Source organism: Tasmannia lanceolata, unplaced genomic scaffold, assembly GCF_043159265.1.
Source record: "Tasmannia lanceolata isolate RefF3 unplaced genomic scaffold, GAP_Taslan_0.1 ptg000003l, whole genome shotgun sequence".
Taxonomy (NCBI): Eukaryota; Viridiplantae; Streptophyta; class Magnoliopsida; order Canellales; family Winteraceae; genus Tasmannia; species Tasmannia lanceolata.
In genome coordinates this window covers 64,120,343-64,144,520 of record NW_027518680.1, presented here as the reverse complement: position 1 = coordinate 64,144,520, position 24,178 = coordinate 64,120,343, and the positions used below count along the sequence as shown (strand labels likewise).

The 24,178-nt window shown below is 41.3% G+C and overlaps 2 protein-coding genes across 5 annotated transcripts; both read right to left on the bottom strand.

The window, feature by feature from the left end:
- Positions 1–2,811: 2,811 nt before the first annotated feature.
- Positions 2,812–7,643, bottom strand: LOC143858653 (Calcium-dependent lipid-binding (CaLB domain) family protein). Of its 3 annotated transcripts, none has more exons than XR_013238992.1 (8): positions 7,347–7,643; positions 7,144–7,248; positions 6,924–7,050; positions 6,762–6,833; positions 6,421–6,469; positions 5,947–6,265; positions 5,686–5,849; positions 2,812–3,377 (listed from the first exon to the last, which is right to left on the bottom strand). XR_013238992.1 is itself a non-coding variant. In XM_077369357.1 (7 exons), exons 1-7 carry the CDS (start codon positions 7,390–7,392, stop codon positions 5,809–5,811), a joined length of 759 nt encoding a protein of 252 aa, XP_077225472.1. In that variant the 5' UTR covers positions 7,393–7,643; the 3' UTR covers positions 5,544–5,808. The 3 variants fall into 3 exon arrangements, 1 of the variants encoding a protein (XP_077225472.1); XR_013238991.1 differs by lacking the exon at positions 2,812–3,377 and adding an exon at positions 3,407–3,522; XM_077369357.1 differs by lacking the exon at positions 2,812–3,377 and having other exon boundaries at positions 5,544–5,849.
- Positions 7,644–14,791: 7,148 nt separating this feature from the next.
- LOC143858638 (UPF0481 protein At3g47200-like) lies at positions 14,792–17,099 on the bottom strand. 2 transcript variants are annotated; one of them, XM_077369345.1, is made up of 2 exons: positions 16,115–17,099; positions 14,792–15,631 (listed from the first exon to the last, which is right to left on the bottom strand). In XM_077369345.1, exons 1-2 carry the CDS (start codon positions 17,049–17,051, stop codon positions 15,048–15,050), a joined length of 1,521 nt encoding a protein of 506 aa, XP_077225460.1. In that variant the 5' UTR covers positions 17,052–17,099; the 3' UTR covers positions 14,792–15,047. The 2 variants fall into 2 exon arrangements, with proteins under 2 accessions (XP_077225460.1, XP_077225452.1); XM_077369337.1 differs by having other exon boundaries at positions 14,792–15,693; positions 16,156–17,099.
- Positions 17,100–24,178: the final 7,079 nt, after the last annotated feature.

The window sequence follows — 24,178 nt, the reverse complement described above, 5'->3', positions numbered from 1 at the left end:
AGTCAAATAGTATTAAATGCAGTCACGTTCAGCCAATGGGGCGCCCTTTTTTGCAAGGACGCCCCTCGGTTTAGAATTCCTCATATATTAGTTTAGAATAGATTTTCTTTTGAGAAGTATATATATATGGTGTCTGCCTTGTTTTCCTAAAATATTAAGATCAGGCCAAAGTACAGGTTGGTACCAGACTACCAGTTATTCAACGATTCAAACCATTCATTTGTTGGTTGTTATGGCATGCGCCCTAGGGGTGCAACCTGGCTGGGGCCAACCCGAACCTGACAGGTTTAACCCGATTTTGGCTCGGGTTGGGTTGGAAAAAGCCAATCCGATTTGATTTCTGGTTGTGTTAGAGTTGAGGTGTTGGGCAACCCGATCCGACCCGTCCTCCAATTTTATCGTGATTTCTTAGGGCAATGTTTTTTTTTTTTTTCATATTCTTCTGTTTGTCCCTAGGTTAACCTTGAACCCAACCCGCCCCGATTTGGAAAAAGCAGGCTAGACGGGTTGGGCTAGAGTTGAGAGTTGTTTTTTCTCTATTTTTGGGTAGGTAAGCTGGGAAGGGCTGAGAGATTTAGAGGCGGGTTGGGTTAGGTTTGAGGGAATGCTATCCCGGGCTGGGCCAGGGTTGGCCTCAACCTGATCCAACCCGACCCAAGTTGCACCCCGAATGTGCCCCAAATCTTCTTCATTGGATGATCGTAGACCTTCAAATTGTGGCTTCTAAAATAGCCAGTTCAAAAGGTTAAAGGACCTCAGTGCAAAAATCACCACAAATCTGAGGTGTAGGCCCTGTTCGCTTATTTAGTCCAAAACTGATCATGGGACTCAAAATTATCTAAAGCTGATGCGGTCTATTTTCGATACGAGGATCATATATTGTAGACCTTAGGAGACGAATGTTCTGCATCACCAAACCAGTTGATCCTATCTATAATTTTGTCCCTTGTGACTCCATATAATATAATACCTCTTCTTTGTGGAGTTGTTATATGACAACAAAATTATAGATAGGATAACCTGGTTTGCACAAAAAAAATTGATAACAATCCTCTTATCTACAATCAACATCTTTTGGAACCTTGGTGTGCTCATTTTCCCTGAGAAATACTAGAAGGCCCCAAAGCTTTTCCCTACAAAGACCCCAAATAACAGTTGAAGCTTTTATGTCCGTAGCCAAAATCTATGTTGGTTTTTTTTTTTTGCGCCATGAAGTGCCCTATTTCTTTTGCTGAGATTTTCTTATTGCATGTAGAATGTTGCCATGAACCCGAGGGTTGATAGTTAGATGACCAATGCTTACATGTGGCACATGTATTTTGTGATCAAGGCTATAGATCTCATGGACCACCCGTGTTGACAGGAGATCCAATCTGAAAGATTGAAGGACCAATGTCAACTCTCTTTTACCTCTGCCGAGTTCTTGAGTCTAAGTTTTTCCCTACCAAGTCAATCACAACTCCTTTACTCACCTGAGTTGATGAAATATTTACTGCGCTAGTCATTGACTTGCCCAAGTCGACGCCCTTTTACCATGCAGAGTTCTTATCCCCAGTTCAAGTTTTGAAACACCACCTAAATAATCAATAACTTTGCCCTGAAATAGAGTTTCTCACATTATCCATGATCAAGGGGCACTGTGCTGAACTTGTGTTTGGTATTCATGAACCCGAAGTCTATACATGGAGGAGGCAAAAATATATCTGGGTTATATATTTGATGATCCAAACCAATTCTACCTGAGTGCGATCGCCGACGCTGTCATAGCCACAAACTTTGACATGCCCCGCCTGGACATGTACGATGGAACGACAGACCCCTTGGAATTTCTCCGGGCCTATCACCGAGCAATGGTGCTCAGGAACGCGTCAGACACCACGATGTGCAAGGCCTTTTCTACCTATCTAAAATAAAACACAAGCTTGTGTCTTCCTTTTATCTTTTGGGTGCTGCTCGTCGAAAGTGGAGAAAAATCGCATTCGCAGCCTGTGGTTGTACATGCATGTGCTGGCTGATGTGCTGCCTCGTGATTCTGGTAGTAGCGTTGATGTGGTTTTTGAGGATGTAATATGGATAACAATTTAGAAGGAACCAAATATGCTGAATTGTAATATGTAGAGATCTCTACTTTTTACTCTGTTTTTGAGAAAGTCACTTTGCATTAAAGGCTGGTGTATCAGAAGTTTACATTTTCATTTGAGACAGCATGCATGTGGCTGCAAATTTACCACTTTGGAATGGAATTTTATGAAAGTACAAGGGCCTTCATAGTTATTTGACTTGAAAATTCAGTTCATTGACAAGCAACCTTTATATCTAGAACAATTAGTTGGCCTCAATTTGATTTGTCCAAAAATTGATTCAAGTGTTGAGTGTGAGGTTAATCTATTTAGCCATCAAACTATTGAGCATGCTAAGGCAGGGACCACCCTCACTGATTGGGTTCAGTGTAATATCATTTTTTTGCTCTTTTCTTGAACTGCAAACTTTATTACTTTCTACAGTACTCCTGATTCGATCTCCACGGTTTCCGCCTATTGCAGCGAAGTATCGCAAGCTCTGGTAGGCATAGATGCAGATATCATCTTGCTTGCTTGATATGAACCATTCAATTGTTATGATCAGAACAATTGTTTGGCAACATTTTGCTCGGCAGAAAGGCAGTACAAGGATGGGTGGTCCTTGCTGTAGCGGATGATTAGCAGATTTTCTTCATTTTTTTCTGGCCCAGGAGTATACTCCTGGCCACCTTTAATTGATTCTATGTAATGCAGGTTGGGACCCCTGGTCCCCATTGTATTGTTCATAGTATCAATAAAATTGTCATCTTTCAAAAAAATAACCAATTGTTTGGCATAGATGTGGATATCATCTTGCCCATTTGATTAGCATAAACAAATCAAGAGGGGTTTACTTAACCTTCCAAAGTGGCTTCCACCCTTGTCACTGATATGATCAGTCCATTTGAGGAACTTGGTATAAAGGGGTCAATGTGACAGTTCATAGTGGGTCCCACCCTTAATCGATACCAACCGTCCATATTATAGCGGCCCCCACCTTTGATCAATATGAACCGTCTAAATGGGCCACTGTAACCGTCCATTGATTTTGGATCTTGGTATAAAATAGCAATATTTGCTCCTTTTCAACAAACTCCCAACAATCTACTTGCAACCAAATGCAACTTTTCTAAAGTTCTGCTATTCTCCTCATAATCTTCTTGCAACCAAATGCAACAAGGTTTTCTCCCACCAATCTCCCAGACATCTTCCAAGGCAACCAAACAACATTTCTTAGATCAAACCATTAATCCACCGGTTGACTGATCAGCCACTAATCTTCCCTTTGACTTCTTCTCCTCCTAATCTCCCAGACATCTTCAAGCAACCAAACAGAGCAGGCAAAGTGAAATTAACACTGTAACTAGTTTCTTAGGGATTATTGATAAGGTGTACATCTCCCATGAATAATTCTATAAGAGAAATTGGATCCCGTATAGTTCATATAGTTCAAATGTTTCACCTGTTACATTTCCAACAAATTTACACTTCAAAAAGAATAAAATGATTCACTTTTTTCACATTGTGACCTAATTTATACTGCATTATGAAGCAATGATAGTAAATCCCACAAGATCCTACACTTAAAGGCTAATAAAAAATCAAACTGACAAATCATTCAACCACCCCACTCAATGCTTACAGCTATTACATCACCAGTTGAAGGGTGGCTGTTACGCAAAAAAAAAGAGTGACCCAACTCCCAAAAGAGTCACCTTCCCCCACCACCACCACCACCACCACGACAGATACCCCAAAAAAAGGAAAATAAAAGAAAATGGAAAAAATCAGCTTTATCAAATGTTGGAAATTATATTGAGAGAGAGAGAGAGAGAGAGAGAGAGAGAGAGAGAGAGAGAGATTTCAAAACCCAGATGAGTACTCTCGACTTTAGGAGCCCAGTTACTGCGTCTGCACCATTAAAAGGTTAAAGAAGCATTTCCAGTCCCAAAACTCTGGTTCCTTCTCTTCTGTCAAATGTTTTTGGATGAGATGATATCTTAAGGAGATTGTCTTACAAATTTTATGTACTCTGCTGTCACCATTGTCTTCCAGATTGGCTTGAACCAAAGCCCATTTGCGATCTGAATGCAATGGTTGGGATTTCTATTTGCTCTTTTTTGAAGTCCATTGGAGGCAAAAGTTTCCAAATCATCCCTTGCAAAGGTATGATGCTCTATAGCACCTAGAGTTGCAGCCTTTGTTTGGTTGGTAGCTGCTAAAAATTAATAATTGTTATCGAATTTAAAGGAGAGGGTTCTGATTATCCAGTATATGTGTTCATTGTAAGGAGAGGGAGGAAACCCTTGATCACATCATAACTGATTGTTTCATTCATGAAACCTTTGGTGCTCAATTATTTGATGCTTCAGTGTATTGCGGGTGTTCCCAAATCCAATAGAGAAGGTAATTTTTAATTGGGAAAGAGGATCTTTTGGAAGTGACAGAAAAGCTCTATGGCGCCATGTGCCATTTGTGAAGTGTGGCACATTTGGAAAGAGAGAAATCCTAGACTTTTCAAGGGAAAGGATAACCAATGAGTAGATTGATAATAGAGGCAAAAATAGACATAATCCATTGGGCTACAAGAGTAAGGTAATGTCCTCACTCCCAACCCAATAAATATTAAGGTGTTGGGGGGAACTTATTTGGGAAAAGAAATTAAGAATTTCTCCAAACCACAATAACAGTCACAGCCACAAGCGTTGATAGAAGTGAATTTTGAAGATCTAAAGGAAAACCGGGAGTGTGGGCGTTTTTAGCGATTCTAGTGATATGGTTTTAAAGTCTTTCTCCGGTCCAGCCAAAGAATACAATTCAAATGAAACTGAGGCGGGGAATCTTCTATGTCGCCTTTAAAAGTTTCTTTCTTTCAGTGGAATTCTAATCATAGAAGAGGACTCCAGTAATGTCCTAGCTTGGATGCAAAAAGAGTCACCAGGATTTTGGAGATTAACGATGATTATTTTTGAAATATTAGATTTGTGAGGAAGAATCAAGCTATCATCCTATCATAGGCATAGGTCGGAAAATGGGATGGTGAAGTCGTCTGGCAAATGAAGGGGTTGAGAGACAAATTACTGATAGGCAACTCATTTCCGATTCAAGAGGGAATCCTATATGTTAGGGGGAAATGGTTACATGGTCAACAAAATGTGACATGAGGTGGAAGGACATCGTTGGGTACAACTGCAGCTGTTTGGCTTCTGTTGCATAATTGTTTTAGTGTCATCATAGAGATGCTGATGGTAGTGTTGGCAGCAACTGTGGATGATATATGGTCATAGTTTTTACTAGTTTCTGTATTTATTGCGTGCACGAATAACTCATCCCATTTTCTTTTGCCTATAAATTTTCTTTTGGAATGAAATAAAGGTAAAGGTTGTTATCACTCAAGAGAGAGAGAGAGAGAGAGGGAGATTGTAATAGAAACTGGATCAAAGGGGATGATGACATCTTTAATTTGAATAAAATCATGGAATATAAAGTTAATCCAAGGGGGCCCAATTTTACTTCCATTATGATCGTTTCATATTTGTTACTCACATGAATGGAACATCAAATTCAAACATCAGAAGAATAAAAGGAAAAAAAATAGCACTTAAGCAACAAGGAAAATGCTTACTAATTGTATGTTTGCGAGTCGGTAGTACTGGAAAACAAGGACAGCATCAGTAGCAACCATACAACCTACATATAGAAACAGATATCGTAACATTCCAGAAGCAGGTGCACTTGCAATAGTCCCTTAGTAGTATGGTGGTGGCGGATAAGTTCCTGGATAAGGGGCTGCAGATAAAAGGGTAGCATATAATCAGAAAATGTAATAAAAGCAATAGAGGAGTAGAGGCAGACAATAAAAAGAGGAAGTGAGAGTATGAGTTACCTGCTGGTGGATAAAAGGGCGCTGCTTGTGGGGGAGGAGGGTATGATTGAGGAGGAGGGTATGGTGCAGGTGGGTATGGTGCAGGTGAGTATGGTTGGGAAGGATAAGGATGTGCAGCTGGTTGTTGCGGAGGGGGAGGGTAAGGGTATTGTGGATAGGCAGCTGGATTAGGTATTGAGGGAGGTGCGTATGAAGGATAAGGAGATGGAGCAGGGTAGGTAGTGGTTGGAGGAGGATAAGAGGCTGCGAATGCTGGGGATTGACTGTATTGGGGTGCTACATAAGGAGGAGCCGATGGAGTATTCCCTTGTCCTGCTTTCTGTAATTACCCATGAGTAAATACAACTCAATTAGGGTTTCTTTTCCTTCCTCAAAATACTACTCATACTTACATTAAAAGAGAAGAAGAATTACGGGAAAGAAGAGTAGAACATGTGATGATTTTCTTAGTAAATACTAGGAAATTGGACTTACATGAGTCGCATTTGCAAAATGCATTACGAGCCGGACTTCTCCTGCATATCTGCAGTCCAAAGGGAGCTGCTTGAGTTAAAAATGTTAACAAAGATGAGCAATCAACTATTTGCCCCTGTTTGGATTGCAAGAAAAACATTTTTGTCGGGATTTTTCTTAGGAATTCTTTTTTTCTTTCCACAATTTAGAAGAAAATGATATGGTGATGGTTAATTTAGAGGGATATTATCATATAAATTGAAGGTAGGGCGTAGAGTTCTTTCAAAAATTTTCCATAAAATTCCTGCAATCCAAACAGGGAATTAGGGTTTGTTTGCGAATGTTTCTTCCTGTGCTTTTACCTGCCACTTTTAGTCTGCAGTGACCAGGCGGTATCATCGTAACCCTGGGCGAGGACCTTCTGAAGTTGAACCCTGAAATCGTTGAGAGATGTGGAAAGAAGAAAAAAAAATAAAATCAAAACCTAGATTCTTATCGCTCTTGTCAAATTTGTAAATTCTTACCTTCCGCTGCCGATAAAGTCGTCGTAGGTGAGGGTGTTGCTGTTCCACACAATGACATTAAACTCGCGAAGCCCTTCTATAAGAGAGAAGACGAACTTCTCCTGGAAGATAGGGTTCTTACCACCATCTAAAAGAGGAATTCAAGAAAATATAATGATGTAATTGAGTGAAAGAGGGAAAATTGGGGGATGTGGAATTTTATTGATTAGATTGTCCCTACCTGTACAGGTCCTAGTTCGGAACTTGGTGTTGGCATATTCGAGGCAGACGTAAGGATCTTGCCTTGAAATCCATTCGGTATCCTTCAACTTGTAACAGCCAACGACTGCAAAAAAGAAAAAGAAGAAGAAGAAGAAGAAGAAGAGGATCTCACATGATGATTTTGAAGAAGATGATAGGGTATTTATTGATTGATGTTCATACCTGTAACCTCTAGCAGCTGCCCTTGAATCCCAGCAGTTGTAGACATGGATGGCTGTTGAAAACCAAAAATAGAATGAATCGAGAGAGAGATGAAGAGGGAGAGAGGGTGCGAGATCTGGCAATAGCAACTTAGGGAGAGAGAGAGAGATATATATAGAAGCGTTTGTTCCTTTGTCTCAGTCGTCACCGCGTGGAGTAATTGAGGAGAGAAGCCCCGACACTCGGATTCGGCGATTCGCTAGCTTTGGTCAGATATAAGAAACCACTAGTCTACATTTCTAAACACTTGTTCCGCAGAATAAATAAAGGAAGGAAAATGGTAATTATGAAAGGAGAATTTATATGGTGGCTGTTGTCTCACCATGTGGGCCCGCTATTGCCGAGTCAACCCTCCTGGCTCATAGGCCTATGGGATGGAATTGAACAAGTTGGCTCGAATCCGATGAAAGTTCAGTGTAGTTTCTTATTGATTTTTTAAAAAGGGAACTGTTAAAAGTTTGTACATATTTAACCAGAGCAAAGGCTCACGATTACGGTGGATATGTATGAAATATAATAAGGACGGAATGCAATATAATAGTGAGTCGGTTACTAGGACTGAGCTTATCTGGTGGATGATTTCTGATATTCTCATTACTAACATCACAGAGGAGTTGGCCTTTTAAACTGTGGTACTTTGTCTTCGGATTTCTTGCCCCCTTCCTTTCCTGGATGGAATAGTTCCCAACGAACTTCCGTGCTCGTAGGTTGACTCTGTTAAAGTATTAAAGATTAAATATTGCCGTCTTCAACAGCTTAAGCTTTTGGAGAAGTTAGTAAGTTAATATGGTATCAGAGCCAAAGGTCTCGAGTTCAAACCTCCCGGATAGCAAAAATCCACATGCGATGGTCGGCCCAAAGTAGGACCACATGTGCCATGTGTTTGCCAAGTGGGCCACACGTGCGGGAGAGTGTTAAAGTATAAAAGATAAATAACGTTTTTCTCCAACACCTTAAGCTTTTGGAGAAGTTGTACACTCCCTTATGCATCCCGACTAAGATCTCACAAACGTACATTTCCCTTATGCATCCAGCCGCTTCACTAATGTGAATAGGTTATACAGAAGGTCTCTCAGGTGAGGGACCTAACACAAATGAACCGGCTGTGGGTGTATGTTCCCTCTCCGGAGTGCTGGTAGTGTGGATCCAGCAATGGCATGAAGAACGTCCTTAGTGGTGTGTAAAATTTCTAAAAGTGAGAAACTTACCTCAATTCTTTGTGCAACGGACTAATGATTGCGGATCTAGTTGTTCTTCAATCATTGACTAATTCGATTCACTCCATGTTCGCGTTCGAATAACACAGTGCTCTCGTCCAATTCTCAAATTCTGAAAATTGTATGGTATTAAAAATTACACGGACTAAGATCTCTTTGCATTTTAAAGATGGTCCCTAAAACCATAGAGCTATGGCTATCTATAATTTTCATATCTATGAGAGGTAAATTGATCAACTCTTTATCGAGTGCATTAATTAATTACCAATTTAGATGAGAGGGGAGTTAGAGCATTCAAATTCTATACCAGTCTCTGAGTGTTGGAAAAAGCTAAAGAGAGAGGAATAGTGCTGCAAAAATGGAGCGCCAAACAGCCCTCCGTGGTGACTGTTGACAATCCGAACCCAAAAGTGTGTTTCTGGTTTTATGTGTTAACAATACGCAAGATTTTCAAAGTGGATTTGCAAGAACAAATAAAGTAAAGTGCAATCCAAAACACAATAAAGCACATCAGATTTACTTGGTTCACCACCTCGTGTGTGTGGCTACATCCAAAGGAGAAGACTTCAAAAGATTTCACTAGGTAGAAAATAAAGGAATTACAGGCACTCGCCGGACTACAAAAGCCCGAAGCTTTCTCCGGATTAGACGAGAAACCAAATCAATAACCTCGACGCCGTCTAGGATCCAAGCGACTTCGCTCCGTACATGGCCTCGCTTCTTCTACCTTACTTCTCAAGAGATCCAAATCTCTTTCTCTCCTCTTTTCCTCAATTGGAGAAAGAGCCGAAGGAAACCCCTTGTTGCGGTGTTTTCTTCACCTAGTCATGAACCACCACACCAATAACGTTTTCGTTATTTAACGGATAGCTTTCCAAACAGATCTGGAGTCTTTCCCATACAAAATAAGAAACTGATACTGCCCAATATATACCAAGAGTTTCCAAATACAAGGAAACTGATCAAGCACAATTGCGTAAGTGCTTTTCTTGCCAATTCAAGGCAACGTCAACAAATAGGAGGTAAGATAGCAATGGACTTTCAAACAAAATTGGGAAGCTCTCAAGGCTAAATCAGTCACACAAATTCCAAGAAGGGGTAAAATACCCTAAAGAGAAGTAGGGAGAGTATTTACACCCATTTTTAATTTGAAATCAGTCATGTGAGGCCGAGCTAGTGACTGGAGACTAGTCAATAAAGTCAAAGATGTTGCACGTCATCTTCCAGAAGGTGGACGCAACAGTTATCCCTAAACAAGTGAAGGCGTGAGAGTTTAAAGCTAAGGCGTACGATTATTGCAAGTTCCCTCTTGACAAAAAGTGGGACAGGAGTGAGAAGTTACAGACGAAGGCCATAAAGAGGAACAACTCCTCAGAATAAGAGGTCTCAAAACCAACATCAACTAGTCTTAGCATTTTACATTGGGTTTTGCTAAGGGCACTCGCTAAAGAGCATTAAAAGCTCTCTTTTTTACTCGGTTTTAGATGACAGCCCCTCTTTTCCCACGTTTCAATAAATGCCCGCTACTTTTGTCAACATCAAGAAAAGATTGAAGCTTTAGAGGGGTGTTTGTATCAAAAACAGATTTCTATTATTAGCATAGTTAAATAGTAAGGATAGTTGCTTTGATATCGACACTCCTCAAAAGCCTCTCTTTTCTTACCCCTATGGCCTACCTATAATAGAGTTAGTATAAGAAAAGACAAAACAAAAGGGTGGAAATTCAGGGAAAGGGGTAGAAGAGAAATCATGTGATGGGTGGCCATACACTTGTATTTTTCAAAATGTACGGTTTGGCCCACTCCATAGGATGTTCCAAACCATCCATTTGTTGGGCCACAATGTAAATAGGTTGTGCCCCAAAAATCATGTCCACAGGCTGATCATAACCCACCGATCCATAGGATGATCCTGAACCTTCAATCTATTGAAGTTTCCTATGGATCGGAGGGATATGATCATCCTACATAAATGATTTTTGGGGCGCAACATTTACGTTGTGGCCCAATAAATGGACGGTTTGGATCATCCTATGGAGTGGGCCGCATCGTACATTTTGAAAAAATGGAAAATAATGACAATAGATTTTTGGTCCATTTTTTACTTTTTACAGCCCCGTCCAATGCATTTATGACTCATCTTTTATACTAAAGTGGGCTGTCCCAAGTAATAAAAGGGTTGAATATGTCACAAAAACCGCATCCTCTTATTTTGTAGAACGAATGAGACATTGGGACCTAGACTTGGCAAACGCAACCTGTGCCCGCGGGTGACCCAACCCGCAAAAACACGGGTCGGGTTGGGTCAACCCGCGGGCACCTGCGATTTTTTGGATTTTTTTAACATTTCTTATTTTAAAATAGAAAATGAGATCAAGGGTTAAGAGCATCTCACTTTTTGAGCTGGAATAGTGCACTTGTGTTTGGAAATCAGCCCTTCTAACAACATCTCACTTTTTGAGGACTCCCAACTTCCAGCAGCTCATGAGCATTACTAATTTACTATGCATGACTACACTCCCTATTTTTCAAAATGGATGATTGGAAGGTACAACCCACACCATAGGATGATCCAAACCGTGCATTTGATGGGCCATAATGTAAATAGGTTGTGCCCAAAAAATCATTAGGATAGGATGATTCTAACCCTCCGATCTAAAGAGGGACTGAAAATATGGAAACTTCTATAGATCGAACAGTTGAGATTGTCCTATGGCAATATTTTTGGGGCACGCTCTATTTATGTTGTGGCCCATCAATGGACGGTTTGGATCATCCTATGGTGTAGGCTGTACCGTCCATTTTGAAAATTAGGGGGTGAATTCATACATAGAAGGGGGTGAATTTATCACCGCCCAATAAAAACTCTGTTTTGGAAAAACATGGGGGTAACCCGCGGGTTGACCCGACCCACCCGCACTGGGTATGGGTCACCTGGTTGTTAACCTGTAGGAATGTGGGTCATTTTGACCCGCAACCCGCGTGACCCGCGGGTCGACCCGACCCACCCGTTTGCCAGGTCTATTGGGACCAAAAGCCCGCCCACTAAGCCGCTAACTTTTCATTTAGGAAAAAGGGAACAAAAATTCGGCTTCGTAAATTGGACCTATCCAAACCCCAAATGCAGAAAAAATTTGGGCAAAAATCGAGAGGGGGGGGGGGGGGGGGGTCAAGTGCCCCCCTCGCTCGACCCCCCTGGCTCCGTCCTTGGACTCACCTTTCACTCCGGTAGAAAACTCCCGTAGAATATGATCCAACTATATATATGGGAGACCCACTTTTGTTTTGATATGGGCACTCCTCTCTTTAATAGGTAGGGGTAAGAAAAGAGAGGCTTTTGAGGAGTGTCGATATCAAAGCAACTATTCTTACAATTTAACTATGCTAATAATAGAAAGCTGTTTTTGATATAGACACCCCTCTAAAGCTTCAATCTTTTTTTGATGTTGACAAAAGTAGCGGGCATTTAATGAAACGTGGGAAAAGAGGGGCTGCCATCTAAAAACGAGTAAAAAATAGAGCTTTTAATGCTCCTTAACGAGTGCCCTGAGCAAAACCCTTTTTTACGTTTGTCTTTACTTCTTCGCACTATTATTTACTTTTCGTAGTTGTAGCTTGTCCTCGAAGAATTACAGACGCGACGGAATGGATTCATCTTCTCAGATGAGCCTTTCTGTTTAGTTCCTATCCCTCGCACTGGCGTCTGTTTGTGTTGTATTGTTAGCAAGTTAATTGAATATCTGTTAACCCTGAGTCATTTGAATTATGCGCAGATCTCAACGCACATCAACGTGTAACGCAAAGTCGTTCACATTATGCGCGTGTCAACATTCCACTTCGGCAATACATCGTTCTAGAAAAGTCCTTTTGTTCAGAAAATCATTAGAGCATAAGAAATAAGTGATGTTCCCCTCTTCTTCTCAATAACCTAAATCCAATCCCAAAGGACAGAAAATTGAATACGTGTGTCAATTTTCCACTTTGGCAACACATCGTTCTAGAAAAGTCCTTTGGTTCAGAAAATCATTAGAGCATAAAGAAGAAGTGACGCTCCCCTCTTCTTCTCAATAACCTGAAATCCAATCCCATGGGACAAAAAATTTGATTGACTAACCTTAGAATTGAATTTTAGATTGTTTCATAAACTTTGTACGTCCACACATTCATCAGTGACCACACATACACATCATTCGCACTAACTGAACACCGCAACCATGCCTGCACTTGACCTTCAACCGGAACATAGAGAGAAAGGGGCTTGCTTTCCCACATGATTATCAAGCAAAGGGGGAAAAAAAAGAGGAAAAGAAGAAGATACTCTATCCCAGATCTCCACCTTCAACCTTCATCCCCAATGTGATTCAACTTTATGTTAATTAATTGGTATATGGCCCTAGTAAATGGTAATCATATCTATTACGTGACCCTAAGATCATCAAGAAATTCAATTGTAATACATGATCACAAGATATATGTACACCAAATTTCTCAAGGGAAATGTGTGCGTACTCGGTCGAGTAGATAAGCTTATCTACTCGGTCGGGTTAAAAACAGTGGGAGCCCACATTTTTGGGGTGATCCAAACCATTCATTTGAAAGGCCCTTACCTAGATAGGGTGTCCACCAAAAATCAGCCCCATAGGATCATCCTAACCCATGCAACAGTGGAGGGAAAAATGGGAAAAATGGACAAACACAGCTTGTCCACAAATCTGCCCATTTTTCCCTCCACTGTTGGATGGGTTAGGATGATGGACAACCCTATTCCGGATTGCATCGCTACTGTGACTTCTATATACCTGGAATTATCGGAAGCCCTAAGATTTCCTATTACCAAACCCTCGACTGAAGAAGAGTCGAATTACTCTAACAGAGAGACCCATTCATCGATCAATTCAAAAATAGGAAAAGGAAAATGATATCACACTCTCCAGTAGGGTTTGATTGTAGTAGGCAAGAAATAGATCAGTTGTAGAAGATTTTTTTTCTCTCCATTCCTCAGTCGTCGAGCTCAACCTAGCGAGAGAGTTGGATGAGTTTTGGGGGTTTTGTATGAGCATGAGGAAGGAGAAGGGCAGGGAGTGAGAAAGAGGGATCTTTTTTCTTTCTTTCTTTTGGAGATAGGATAGGAAGGGTGAGAGTAGCCCCGACAAATCGTTTCTAATCTTTCGAAGCGACAAAAAATCACTCCAATTATTGCTGCCTAAGAATTACAATTGTTCCTAAATTTATTTATTTATTTTTGAAAATTAACAGTGAATTTTATTAAAACAATAAAAAGGACAAGGTGTCCCAGTACATCAGTAAAAGGGGGAAAAACCAATATAGGCCTATTCGGAGCCTAGAGATCTATACAAATTACATTTGTTCCCGTTTGAAGAACCCCTTCTTTTGCCAAAACGTCCGCCGAACAATTTGTAGTTCTTCTACGATGGACTAATTGTGGACGAATGCTCCGAACAAGGTCTCGTATCTCATCAAGAATATACTGCAATCTCCATGGCTCACCTCCTTGATTGCCTGCCCAAGCTATCACATTTGACGAATCACCTTCCACAATTAATGTACCTAAATTGTGACAGGTGTATCACCGGAGACCAAACAGCAACCCGCTAGGAGTGAAAATTCATAGAAATCATTCTAGAGAATGGTTAAAGAACGCACCCTAAGTTTTTAGGAGCTCGTCTAATGACAAAAGACTCCAAAAAAAGCAGGTTTTCATAAATGCCTAAGGCCTCACTTTACAAAAGAGAGACCAAACTTAGAGGTATGTATCTCATTTCTCTTCCTCACTAAGCTCAGTTCGTACTATTAAGCATAAGAGGGTCCCCTGTCCTTCCTTAGGTTGTGTCTGCTTTGAGCGCAGGTCATGTAAGGGAGCCGAGCTGAGCGTGCGACTACCTTCGAGAGCAAGTCTGGAATTCAACCACAACATGTTGGATTTGTTTTCCCTATTCAGACCAATAGCCGTAGTCACATCCAATAGGCGGCACGCATGTAGGAGGCATAAAAATTGACCAACTATTTCTATTTCATACTTTTTAAGTTCTTTTATTTCCGCTAGAATCGTAGCCTATGTTCGGTTGCACAAAAGCCAGGCGTTTGTAGGGGTTTTACTTGGGTTTTGGGTGCCCATATGGAGTGCCGTCTTCGACAGATAACCAAGCTTAAAACAAAGAGTGGTCGAAAATACAAAAAACAAGGGGAAGTAGATATCAGCTCCCCATAATTATATATTTGATCAGTTTCGTTGCAAAGCACAAGCTTATAATGAGGCAAAACAGCGAGGAAGGCGAACATCAACTCAACTCAACTCAACTAAGCCTTTGTCCCAAACTAATTGGGGAAAGGCGAACATCAACAAACAACAAAAAAATCAATGATCTGGATAGCTTAAACACAGGTTCACACATTTGTAATGATAATATGGGAGCCGATGCTGGTTTTTAGGAATTGGGTCTGTAGTAACCATAAACACCGTAAAAGGTCTGGGTGAGCGTAAGAGCAATGAGAAAAATGGCAGCAATGAGAGAGATGATGGCCCATGGATTGCCAAAGTAGTTGTGCTTCAGGCTAGCTCTCCAAGCGTTCCATCTGTGGTTGTAATACCGGTTCACCTCCTCCGACAGCTTTGAAAGATAGCTGTCGTTTATGTCGAACACCACCTCCTGGCAGAGGCGGTTGAACAGATCCGCCACCTCGTCGTCACTCCCCAGCCAGTGCTCGATGATTCCGCAGTAATGGAGATAACCCACATCCTCCGAAGAGTTTATGAGGTTATCCATGAAGATCACGAATGAGGTTATGTCGTTGCTGCAGTCGAGGTGGCACTGCTCGAAGGCTATGAGGTTGAGAAACAGAGATTTGGTGCCGTCGTGGATCAACAGCCGGGGGATCTCCAGAACCCCGTTATGGAATTTAATGTCCCAGAACCTATCCGTCTTCTTCTTCTTGAACTTGATTCCGGACTCTCTCAGCTCCATCACGCAGTGGATCAGCTGTTGTCTTCTCTTGTCGGCAACGCGCCGGACTGCATTAGACCTCCGTCTAATCCATATCTTGGGTGCCGAAGGATGGGAAGCGCCTGTTCTCCTGTTGAGGTATAGATGATTAAATAACACCAACTCTAATAGCCTAAGCTTTTGGAGTACTTGGTTTTTTCACATTAGCTATATGAGCTATCGTCCTGGGTCCAAAACCCAACGACTCCTGCACGTCTAGATACGAGAGGGATTAAGTGAGGACAGGGCAAGTAAAGCCTGAAAACCTACTCCACTATCCAAATTCTAACCAAAATTTTCCTCATTTTTTAGCCACATCTCACCCTCAACTCATTGTTGCCTTCTCAAATCTCTCCTTCTCCCACGCGTCCTACCCCTCTCTCACCACTTGGAGACACTAATTTATCATTAAAAAAAAAAATTGGCCGGTAGCCAAACATGGCTTAAATATCCATGTGTACACGAGTGAAGGGGAGGGTTGAGTATGAAACTATAAATGATTAAATAACAACAGTAATAGCTTAAGCTTTTGGAGTATTTGGTTGTTTCACACCTCAATAGGCTCCGTCTGAAGACGTCGAGGCAATGGAGGCCTCCTTGCTCTGTTAAAGGGTCGAAGGTGGTGTGATCAGAAGATGATAGCGATTCGATCCGGTTCCTGTCTCTCTTCCTGAGGGGTTCGTCGGTTGGCATGAGTGGGTCGAAGAAGCGGAGGGCGAGCCTGGAAACGAGTCCCATCTGCCGATCATCCCCGATCTGGAGATTCAGAAGGCGATCGAGGACGAAGAGGGGAATCTGATTCTCGAGCATGATCATGTCGCGCTGGACGGAATGCATCAGTCCTCGCATCGCAAACACCGGGTCATTCCGAGAGTAACCCAATTCCTTGAAACCCTCGGCGGCGGCGCCTCGGAAGAGCTCGAGAACGAAGCAGCTGTCGAGAACCATGGTCTCAACGAATTCATTGCTGCTGAGGGGGATGGTGCCTTCGTAGCAGGCTCGGGCCTTGTCTTCAAGCTCTTGGATGGCGTTCAAATAGAGCTTCACGTCCTGATTGGATCGCTTGAGGATTTGGTGGAGAGATCGCCACTTGTGGCTGTCCATCTCACGGAGGCGTCTCTTGGCGTGGTGGTATGGGCCTAAGGAGACAACCTGAGGGACATAGGCCTTGTCGTCGCCTTCTCTCAAGCACTTGGGCACTCTGTAGATGCACAGCTTCGCCCATGAGGTGCCCACTTCGTCTTTCCCTGCTTCCTCCACCTTTTGTCGGATCGAGATCACCCATTCAGGATCCGATGGGATTGAGGACTTTTCCACATCTTCATTCTCATGTTCTTCTTCTTCTTCTCCTTGTTGATCTTGTTTAGGGATTCCTGCTTCCACGGTTTCTTTGAGTTTGAGGGTGATGAGGTACCAACTCAACAGCTCTTTGTTAAAAACTGCAACCATTTCTGCCCTGCTGTCTCTACACTACAGAGAATGACCAAGGGCCATCACATTGCATCTACTTTTATTAAAGGAAGGAAATGATATATTCGCCATTTTTTATTCCTTGGGCCACCCCCCTGGTAATGTTAGTTAAAAAGCATTGCCAATATATTACTTCCCAAAAGTAAAAACCCCTTTTAATTTTCGTTTGGTGGGAATATGATGATGTTATTTTAGCTACTCATACTCGCACGACAATGTTTTCATAACGGACACAAAGTCACCTTGTTTTATATCTTTTAACCGGCTGTCAAGAGCTTTTTAACAGATTTTGTCGTATTCATTTAATTCATTGGATGTTCTCTCCTACAAAAGTGAGACGGAAATGCCTAGCAAATCCCATTAGCATTAGGCATAAGCTACTGATATAATGATATTTGAACTACCATGTTTTGACAATAAGGCTCTACACTGGCATTTGGGTATGCCCTTTGATTAGAACTGGCAAACAGGCGGGTTGGGTTGGGTTGGGTGTGCTTTTTGTTTCACCCATTCGATAGAAGAATCCACTAGCAAGCGGGGAGATCAAAGAGGAATTTCAGCATTTTCTTATATTATGTATGAAAGCGATCTCATGGATTTGGTGTGGCTTTGGCTAGAGCAATCCAACATCCACTAATCGTACAGATGTTCTCATCCGCTAATCATATCCGCTCGGGTTCGTAACCTATAGAAGAGAGTGCGGCCTTCCCAGATAGATTTACTTGGATTCATCGGTTAACTCTATAACCTTCAGATAGAAAGTGAGGCCGTCAACCTTTCGCCTCTGATCTAATGCCATTCTTTTATATATGTAGCTTAGCTAGCCATAGCAATAAATATACTTTCACACCATCTCTATTTGAGACAGAAGGGTTAATGGGATTTGTTTTGAAACTGACTGTCGTTCACTTGCTCTTCATACACATCGACAGGCAGAGAAGAGTACACATCGGCATTCTCTAATGCATTAGCTTGGGCAAAGGAATAGTGCTCTTGGCCGTGGGCCATGAAAGCTTGTGGTTGTGAATGATATATCACAGGACCTTTGCTTTCCTTGAGGATAAAACACAGGTTCAATGATGTGGAAAGTCTACTAATGAACAATGGCAAGATGTCTCCTCATCAAAAGAGGTCAATGGAGAAGACAAACCTCCACCAATAACCCCAAAACTGACAACATCTTTGGAGGAAAGGCTCACCGGCGCTTCCCCAGTTCCCAGGAACGAAAGGTCGATGACGACACCAGAAAACCCCAACTGAAAAATTGGGCAGAACGACAATTACCAACGAAAAAGGGAACGGCATCTGTCTCTCTGGATGCAATGAAAGAAAGTTTGGAAAAGTGCCCAAAAATACAGCGATAACCTAGGAATGATGAAAGAAATTCTAGAAACAAAACCCCTCCCACCACCTCTTACCCTAGTAAATTTCTTGGAAAGAAAGCTTGGCAAAGTCCCAACAACCCAAACTGTTGGGAGCAGCGAGAGGTTGAAAATGACACCTGAAAAGGAAAGACTTGAGCATGAAGAAACAAAAGGCTCCAAAAATAACATGCCCCAGTCAACCTTTACCGCCCGAAAACATCACTTGCTAAAATTTCAAAATTCCAGAAAGCCTTCACCCTCCCACCCAGTTTCTCGAGTGCCCTCTTCGCCAACAAAACTGCCTCTCAACCTCTAACCTAGAATACATTATCAGTTTTGATGAATCAGAAGTCAGACAAACAAGAAGAGAATGGGGGAATCACCTCATAGGATACTTTCTTGGTAAAAAAACCATACTTCCATACATTGAAAGAGAACTTAACAAGGAAATGACAGCTTCAAGGAGAGATCCAACTCTTTACTTTGAGTAACGGGTTCTTCCTCTTCAAGTTCACCTACCAGAAATATTGTAAGCAGGTTCTACAATCAAATGATCACTCATTCTCTGAAAGGCCCCTCATCTTACAAAGATGGACACTAGAAAATTCAATGGAAAAACTCTCCCTCTAATCAGTTCCGATTTGGATTCGAATGCCAAGTCTTTCCCTACAATTCTGGAGCCCGAAGGGAATTAGTAAAATAGTATGCAAGATTGGAGGCCTTTGTTCATGGACTCTCAAACCTTTGAAGCATCACGACTTAATTATGCTCGCCTATGTATAAAGATTGAAGTAGAGGCAGACTACCCAGACTTCATACCAATCCATTCACCAAATGGGATCCACCTCCAAAAAATTGAATATGAATGGAAACCCTCTTCTTGCAGTACCTATAGAAACTTCAGTCATTTAAACAATCATTGCCCAAAAAAGGAGAGATCCAAGGAATCAAAGATCCGCCAAGTATGGAGACCCATTGCAAACAACAAAAAGGCGAACCCTGAAATAATGAAGGACCAAGGAGAAGAGAATTAGAGAGAACTAACACAGGCTAAACCGCAAAGCTCTGAAGAGAGGAACAGAGGCCCAAAAGCAACTTTCCTTGAAGAAAACCTTTTCCATTCTAGAAGACAATCAAGAGGAAGACTCTAAAATGGAGGACAATGATCAAAGTGAGACAGTCGATTCCTCTAATGTTGAAGAAGAAACTTCTGAAAGTGAAGACTCAAATATGGAAGAAGGAAACGTAGGCAACCTCCACCAAACAAATTCTCCGGCACCCATAATGATGAGAAGAGACGAAATACTGAAATCAAAGAAAAGTTTGAGAAAGAGGAAGCTGGTCAGGAGATGATAGCCCTCTTCTCACTAACGACAAACCACCAGAAACAGAGGACAAAACACGAAGAAAAAATCACCAGAAGTTGAGGAAGAGCCAGAGAATCGGAAATTGAGCCAGAAGATGATAGACCTCCAGAAATATTAGGGGCGTCAAGTTCTTGGTACATAAAGTCTTTCTTGAATCATTAGGCCTTTTGTTTTCCTATCTAGTGTTTCAAGGATAGGGGTAATGGTTTCCATTCTTAAATGTATCATCGTTCTTTTCATTTAATTAATCGGTAGGGGTCACTGCGGAACCCCTACTTATCTACCAAAAAGAAGTCTACTAATGAGCCACGGAACAAGTTGGCGAATGAGGGAGCTGAGATAGAAGAGGTGGTTATAATCGGCTTATTGCAAGAGAACTATAGGGGCTAGGTGAGATGTTCGATGACTTTGGGATTTTACATATGTATAAACCTTGTGTGGATGCTCTTATGTGTTTTTTTTAACCCAGATTTATCTAGGAACCCAAGCCGGCACCACATTAAGTTTTATTGATAAGAACAAACTATATATTAGGGAGATATCCCCCCTTACCTCCAAACCCAAATTAAAAAAACATATTAAGTTTTTCCTTTAAAGCTATCAATGCACAAAGCATCACGAGCAGCTCCCCTAGATTCCCGAGGCAGAAGATAGAGGCAGAAGATACCAAGAATAAAACAATTTGTTGCCCTTAGTAGTGCAGGCATAATTAACTACCGAGTCAGCCACCTGGGTTTCCTTCTCTGTAATTGTTGGTTATGATCGGATTCATATACCTCAATAAACTCTAATCTTTTGCCAATAGTAAAGGACCGACCACAGAATACTGTACCTCCCATTAGTAAAATTGATCAATACCTGACTACCTAGCTAATTCTACCCAAACTCTTTGGATCTCCATAGCTTTACAGTAACAAAAGTCATCCGACAATGTTCTACATTCAGCTTGCATATTAGTCTTTCCCATACTAGTCTTTCCCTAGTAGTGAGAGAAAGCTAGAATTACCTTAGCTTCACTGTCGCAACTGATACCAACACCTCCAGAGTCCAGACTCACCCGGGAAGAAGGTTTTAAATTTCGGTTTTGGAATCCGTTTTGGTCCTCACTCAAACCAAAATTTCAGCCGAAATTTTGCAATTTCGGACGAAATCTTTAACAGCTATTTTATCTCCTAAATTAATTTTGACAGAAATAGCCGAAATTTTGCAATTTCGGACGAAATCTTTAACAGCTATTTTATCTCCTAAATTAATTTTGACAGAAATTTCTGTAATTTCGGCTGAAATTTAGGGATAATATTAAATAACTATCAAGATTCTAAATTTCAAAATTTCGATCGAAATAAAGTAACATTTCGATTTATATGGATTTCAATTTCGCTCTCCACCGAAACCCGAAATTTCGGACTGAAATTTCGGATTTTGGTCAAAATTTAAAACCTTGCCTGGGATTCCTTTAGATGTGTCATCAATGTTTAGCTTAAGGGAGTGGTTATGAGAAGTAATCCAAGTTACTCAACACCTTTAGGAAGAGATTTTTTATCTAATCACTGCCCAATTGAGACAAGGCCAAGAATTCTTTAAAAGAGGATTCTTTTCTAGGATTTATACTACTTACAATGGACTTCATCCAATCCGAATAGATGTGATCGTTATAGAACGTGATTTTCTCTGCCATATGCCAATTGCATGTTTCCTTCCATGTCTCCCATGATATTATATAAGGAACGAGAAATGATGGGTGCAGTTATACCAGCACAAATGCAGTGGATCCCATTTAGAACTCTGAAGTTTAAGCGTGCTTGGGAAATTAAGAACAGCACTACGGGAAGTCCCCGTGTTGCATCCCACGAAAAAAAATAGCAGGAACAATTCGGCCGTGCGCACTCTGATTTTGAATCATAGAGATGGCGTGCGTTGTAGAGAAGTAATTCCAAATTGTGTTTGGCATGCTACTGTCAACAAAAATAGGAATTTGCTAGCGTCCATCTAGAAGGCGTTTCGAGGATGGGCTGTTGCATGTGAGAGCAGCCATCTTGTGAATGAAGACAAAATCTGCTGAAAAGTTAACCTCTGCGGCTGCTCTCTCATGCAGCAACCCATCCAATGCCTCTTCCTGGAGGGTAGCAAATACCATAAAAATAGGATCCCCGTTGGATGTAAAAGAATCTATGTTTTATTGAATAAAATTAGGCCACGTTTGGATACCCACAAGATTTAGATTTGGATTTAGTTGACATTTTGAACTAGATCAGATCCTAAAATTTTCCAAATCAGCTACGACAGTGCAAAAAAATCTGATTTTCAAATTTGTTCTGCGAGACATTATTTGGAAATCAATATTTGTGGCAACTTCCTTCACCGTCGCTGCTCCTCGACATTGCTCTGGCAGCAGCGAGACCTACCTCCCTCCCTCTCTCTCTCTCTCTTAAAGCATGTTCATGAAGATGATGGATGTATTTTGTATCCAAAACTCAAACCCAAATCAAAATACAAATGCATCAGGTATCCAAACGGGCCCTTAAGTTACCGTTCAAAAACATTCCCTTCTGGATGTATTTAGAATTGATGAGATGTATATGGGTGCTGGGACTCTCGACTTTGGAATGGGCTGTTGATATCTTTTGGTAGAATAAGAGACAAAAGTTTATTTGGATTTGCTAGCGTCCATCACAAAAGGTATTTCGCAGATGGGCTGCTGCATGTGAGAGCAGCCATACACGCTCACTTTAAGCAGATTTTGTCTTCATTCACGAGGTGGCTGCTCTCACATGCAGCAGCCCATCCGTGAAATGCCTTCTGCGATGGACGCTAGCAAATCCCAGTTTCTTTATATGAAACTTTGGTAAACTTTTGTACTTTTCCATACATAATGGTGATTGCAATTACTGTTATTTGTAGATTGTCCACATCCCTGAAAACACATTGTAGAATCAGATGTTATGGTTCTTTCCATAAAAATTTGAAAAGTAATTAACTGTTATGTTTAGACAAATAAATATTGCCAGCTTGGTTGAGTTGAGAAACTACGGCAATGCGTTGATTATCTAGATCGCATACTTGACTCCCTATCTGCATACAAGCGTGTGAGAATGTAAATACCTGAAAATACCCCTCTTGCAAATTCTCCCCCCTCGCTTTAGTGAGAGGCGCTTTTGTCTTAGAGGAAGCTTATTTGATTAGGGCCTCTTAAGAAAACCTATAAATACATCTTATATGGGTTTTGTGAAGACTGAGCAACCCTAATCGTTTTCCACAGCCCAAGAAAGTGATTCTCATGTTGGAGAAGAAGAGAATCGAGATCGGAATTCAGAAAACCCGAATCAAGGTAAGATCCAAAACCTAAGTTGAATTCTAAGCATTAAAGAACCCTAAAAGTGGGATGTTGTTCTTTGGAAAGTTGTGGTTTTAAATATTGGTTGTGTTCGATCTCGGATTCGTTGGGGTTCACCTTGTTCTTGGATCCCCAATGAACCCAAGATCAATTAGTTTAAGCCATGAAGATTGAGATTTTCTGATTTTGACCTAAATCTTAGAAATAGTTTTACAATCCCAATTCAATGAATTTCGGTGTGTGAAATTGGGTTTCATGGAATCCTCTCGTCGTAGGAGAAAAACCTAACCCTGCAACTTTGGACGCCTAAACAGAAGTGTTCGGACGCCCGAACAACCTAAGTCGGGTGCCCCAACATATGGGATCTAAGAAACCCGAGAGCTCACGGTTTTTGGAAAAATGTCTCAGGGGAGCCTCTTGGTTGCCCGAAGGTGGGGTTCAGATGCACGAATGGTTGGGGTCGAGTGCCCGAACAGTTTTGAAATTCGATTTTGTTTTTTGAGATTTTGGATTGTGGTTATTTGTTTTGGCTTACGTTCTTCAGCCTCGTATGCGATATCTATGAACTGTTTGGGCCAGGTAAATAATCCTCACGACAATTTCAAGGTAAATACATCCGATATCGAGGATACTTAATAACGTACTACTTTGAGTGATTCGTTAACCCTATTCATTTTAATGTGTTAGTGCCTATGAGACTTATTTGTATTGTGCCTATACTATCTCAAAGACTACGGTATCGATTTTCCATAAATTGGGGCTGAAAGCTTCCTTTTATAGGATACTGATGGTGAATCAGAGCCGGCAGCAGCCCTCGGGGGGAGTTTAAGGCATTATTGCACTTATTTGGTTTAGCGTCATGTGCATGGGCTATAAGGTAGTAGAATAGAAAGCTTTCTTATAAGGTCTTATTGGTAAAGGTTAAAAAGGTTATATTCGATTCGAGTACTCCTTTACTCACTTACTCCTTGACCTTTAAAGTTACTCTTCCTCATGTCTTCCTCCTATAAAGGAATAGGAATAGGAAGCTCTTTAGCTCCT